This window comes from Babylonia areolata, chromosome 9, assembly GCF_041734735.1.
Source record: "Babylonia areolata isolate BAREFJ2019XMU chromosome 9, ASM4173473v1, whole genome shotgun sequence".
NCBI lineage: Eukaryota > Metazoa > Mollusca > Gastropoda > Neogastropoda > Buccinidae > Babylonia > Babylonia areolata.
The window spans coordinates 30,601,458-30,606,457 of NC_134884.1; the positions used below are offsets into that span (position 1 = coordinate 30,601,458).

Below are 5,000 nucleotides of genomic sequence, written 5' to 3' on the forward strand. Positions count from 1 at the left end.
ATCTGAGTTTTGTTTCAGACGATTAGTCAAACTTTCCGCGATGGATAGGAAGTGGTTGTTAAAGTCTGTTGCTGTGAAACAATCATATTTCAATGATTTTCCAGGAAAGGACTTATTGGTCAGTGCATTGAGAGCTTTCCATATGGATGAAGTATTGTCTGATTCTGACGTCGTTATCCTGTTAAAATATGTCTTTTTGGCCTGACGGACTAAGAACTTCACGTGTTTTCTTTGTTGCTTAAACGCGGAATAGTTCTTTTCTTTCTTAAGTTTATCTCTAATTTTAATCGCTATTGATATGATGACAGTAAACCAAGGAGGTGTTGATGAATTTCCTACCCGTTTTCTTCTAACTGGGGCATGCTTGTCATAAACAGATAAAAAGATTCTATGAAATGCCGCGACCGCTTCATCTGGATCGTTAGATTCATAAATTTCCTTAAATGAGCATTCGCTAAGGTCATGGAGAAAATCAACTTCGTTAAAGTGCTTATACGATCGATACGTGATGGTGGAGTGGGTTCTAGTTCTAGCTGTTGGTATCTTACAGGCAACTGTACACTGTATAGCGAAGTGGTCACTGATACTGGTCTGGTGTACCTGAGCACTTACGACTCTGTCTGGATTATTAACATAGATGTGGTCAATCAGAGTTGAGCTGGATGACGTAACTCGCGTTGCTGACTGTATTACTTGGTGTAAATTAAATAGAGATATGGTGGAATCCCATGCCGGATGAGGTTTTTGAAAATCTATATTAAAGTCACCAAGAATGATAATGTCCCTGCCGCGAGCAAAATCCTGTACTTTGTCCATCATGATGACAAAATCATCATACCACCCGAAATTGCTGGATGGGTTTCTATAAATGAATCCTAGTATAACTGGGCATTTTGCTACTTTCACCTCCAACCAGATGCTTTGAGAAACAGGGGGTGGGGGTGGGAGCGGGGAGTTGCGGGAGGGGGAGGGGGCAGGGGGGGGGGCGAGGGGGGAGGAAAAAAAGCAGCAGGATGATGATGAGTGTGATGATGAGTGTAGTGAACAGACAATAAACCGAGGAGTGGTAGAAAGAGAATCTTTGTTCACATACTTTGTTCCCTCACATTCCACATTGTTCACACACACACACACACACACACACACACACGCGCGCACACACACACACACACACACGCACACACACACACACACGCACACACACACACACGCGCGCGCGCACACACACACAATTGCACACACAAACACACACACACAGACAATTACACACACACACACACAAACACACACACACACACACACACACACACACACACACACACACACACACAATTACACACGCACACACACACATTCGGATACACGCTTGATCATCCACACACACAAACACACACACACAGACAATTACACACACACACACACACACACACACACACACACACACACACAATTGCACACACACACACACACACAAACACACACACACACACACATTCGGATATACGCTTGATCACCCAAACACAAAATTTGATACACGTGCACGAAGACGTTCAGTATCTTCCGCCTCCGCCTTTTCCTCCTCCTCCTCTGCCTCCTTCTCCTCCTCATCCACCCTCTGCCTCTCTGTCTCCTCCACACACACACACACACACACACACACACACACACACACACACACACACCGCAATAGAATCTCTCACCTTCTTCCTTGCAGTCTTGTAACGCTCCGAAGACGGAGCCTGTAAACCCCTCGCCGCCGACGAACCAGCATCTCTCTCCCCTTCACCTATTCCACCACCACCACCACTGTCGCCATCCTCCGCTGTCGACGACGTCACTCCAGAGGCTGCTGGAGGCATCATCAGCAAAGCCGGGTAGGCCCCTTGGGGAGATCCGAGCCCACCCGGGTACGGGTAGATATGGTAGTAAAGGTCGCCGTACCCATCTGTTCCCACGCCCGTGAAGTAAGGATGGAACGCAGGACCTCGCGGTACCAAGGATAACTGCATGGCCCCCTGTTGATTGTTGCTCTCACTACTCATTGCCGACGACATCGATGACGACGACGACGACGACGATGAAGACAAAGACGACGACGACGATAATGGAAAGTAGGCGGAAAGGTCCGGGACGTTGTTGTGACCTTGAGTGTGACCTTGAGCGTGACCTTGAGGACAGTGGCTAAGAGGACGGCAGCAGGCCCACCCGGGAAGAGGGAGAGGTTGGAGGTTGTAGTAGGTGGTGGGTTGTCTGAAGGGTGTGTGGACGTTGCTGAAGCAGTTATTGTTGCTGCTGCTGTTTTCGTTGGTTTCGTTGTTGTTGTTGTCGTTGTTGTTGTTGATGTTTTCGTTGTAGTTATTTGTGGTGGTGGTGGTGTCGGCGGCGGTGGTGGGAGCTGTCGATCTTGTCGCGTCGTGTCCGATTGATTTTGAAATCTTTCTGTCACCTATCAGCACAACACAAAAGAAAGAATCATGTGTGATTTGATATTCGGTATGATTAAACATTTTCCTCTATCTTGTTTTCTTGTTTTCTAATTTGTTTACATCCTATATCGCAGCCAGAGAGAAACATTCAAGTGTTATTTGATATGATTAATAAATGTTTTTATTTCATTTTATGGAATTTCGTTTGGATCCATATGTGGGTGGTGTGTGTGTGTGTGTGTGTGTGTGTGTGTGTGTGTGTGTGTGTGTGTGTGTGTGTGTGTGTGTGAGAGAGAGAGAGATTTAGAGACATACCTACCTACCTACATACATACATACACACATACAGACAGACAGACAGACAAAGACACAAACACAGAGAGACAGAGACACACAGAGAGACAGAGAAGGTTGACGGTGATATAAGTTGTCACTGTAGTGTTTATGTTGAGCGGAGTGGTTGAAACTCGCGTTACAGTGTGGCCGGTTCAGCGAATTTCTCACACGTGCGCGTTCAAGGTAAGCTTCATTATGGAAACGCCTCTTCGGAGCTCACCCGGCTTAATTAGTTACATTCGGGTTTAACGTCGACATATGGACAAAAAGGTCCACAGTGGTATTCATCGCTGGAAGCTTGAAAAGAGGACCTATTTGACACGACTGGTGTCAACCCGTTTTGCCTAATCCCGATTTGCCTATCAGTAATTTGGCAAATCCCGATTCGCTTTTTCCAGTTCCTCTATTCGTAACCCCCCCCCCCCCCCCAGTTCCTCTTTAAAAGCAAGATTTTCAAAATATGTATAAACATGTGAAAGTTAAATGCATAATTATCGTATCGCATTGTATTGTGTTGTATTGTATTGTATTGTATTGTATTGTGTTACTTTCTGTCACAACATGTTTCTCTGTGTCAATTCCTGGATGCTGTCCCAAATGTATAATCACCGTATCGTATCGTATCGTATCGTATTATTTCTGTCACAACACATTTCTGTGTGCCAATTCCTGGATGCTGTCTCAAATGTATAATCACCGTATCGAATTGCATTGTATTGTGTTGTACTGCATTGTATTGTATTGTACTGTATTGTATTGTGTTACTTTCTGTCACAACATATATCTCTGTGTCAGTTTCTGGATGCTGTCCCCAGGAGGAGTGTGTCGTTACACTGCATCGCCACACATATGTTTTTTTTTTTTTCCCCTCTGCCTGCAAGTGTGTTTGTTTTCCTATTAACCCCTTAACTGCCAAGCCTCGGTGAAAAGAGATCGACGCGGCATGAATTCCAGGTGCAGCTACTGCAGGTTCGAATCCCACATTCGCCAATATTACCTCCCCCCCCCTCTCCACCACTAGACCTTGAGTGGAGGTCTGGACGCTAGTCATTCGTACAAGAGATAGCTTCATGCAATTAGCGCACGTAAACGAGCCCACGGCAACAACAGGGCTATCCAAGACAAAATTCTGTAGAAAAAAAAGATCCACTTTAATGAATAGGATAACACATATACTGGCAGGTAGAAAGAAACATGTGTGGAGCAATGCACAACGACACACTCTTTCTGGGGACAGCATTCAGGAATTCACACAGAGAAATGATTAGGTTGTGACACAACGCAACGCAATACATTGCAATACAACACAATACAATACCATACAATTTCACTTTCTCATGGAGGCGTTGCTGCGTTCGGACAAATCCATATGCGCTACACCACATCTTCTAGGCAGACGCCTGACCAGCAGCATAAGCCAATGCGCTTGGTCAGGCCCTGGGTGCATGCATATATATTTGTGTACCTATCCGAGTGGATATCTTCCGAAGAATTTTGCCAGAGGACAACTCTCTGGTTGCCATGGGTTCTTTTTCAGTGCGCTAAGTGCGTGCTGCTCACGGGACCTCGGTTTATTGTCTCACCCGAACGACCAGACGCTCAGTTCGATGTTCCAGTCAAACTTGGGAGAAAGGGCGAAAGCGGGATTCGAACCCAGACCCTCACCGACTCTGTTTTGGCAGACGAGCGTCTTAAACATTCTGCCACTTTCCTCCTACACAGTATAATACAATGCAATACAATAATTATACATTTAACTTCTCTCTCTCTCTCTCTCTCTCTCTCTCTCTGTATAAATAGGAAAGAGTGGTAACTCTCTCCATTCACAAGGTACACAACTTCAAGTCAGTGCTGCTTACGCCACCGATTCAGCTAGCACACAGGTAAATAAAAGGTACATTGGAACAAACCCAGAAACTTCCTCAAAAAGGAAGCGCCGGGCCTGTCCTTATACCGATCGTTTGACATGTGCACACAGCAGCAAAGACAGAAGAAATGGGCAAACACAAATTAGCTTTTATTCAAGACTGGCATAGCCTCTTTAATCCTGAACAAGCCACACAGAACATACACACACACACACACACACACACACACACATATATATAAGATAGGTCCTCTTCTCAAGCTTCCAGCTATGAATATCCTCGTCGGCCTTATCCAGATGTCGACGTTAAACACGTTTGTAGTTTCTTCTTCTTCGTTCGTGGACTGCAACTCCCACGTTCACTCGTATGT

General features: G+C 45.4%; 1 protein-coding gene across 1 annotated transcript in view; it reads right to left on the bottom strand.

The window, feature by feature from the left end:
• LOC143285833 (uncharacterized) overlaps positions 1–5,000 on the bottom strand; it is a 20,420-nt gene that overhangs the window by 3,415 nt on the left and 12,005 nt on the right. Inside the window, exon 2 of the mRNA XM_076593266.1 lies at positions 1,701–2,446. Within this exon, the coding sequence (XP_076449381.1) occupies positions 1,701–2,054 (354 nt within the window). The 5' untranslated portion in view covers positions 2,055–2,446. The remainder of the gene's footprint in view (positions 1–1,700; positions 2,447–5,000) is intronic.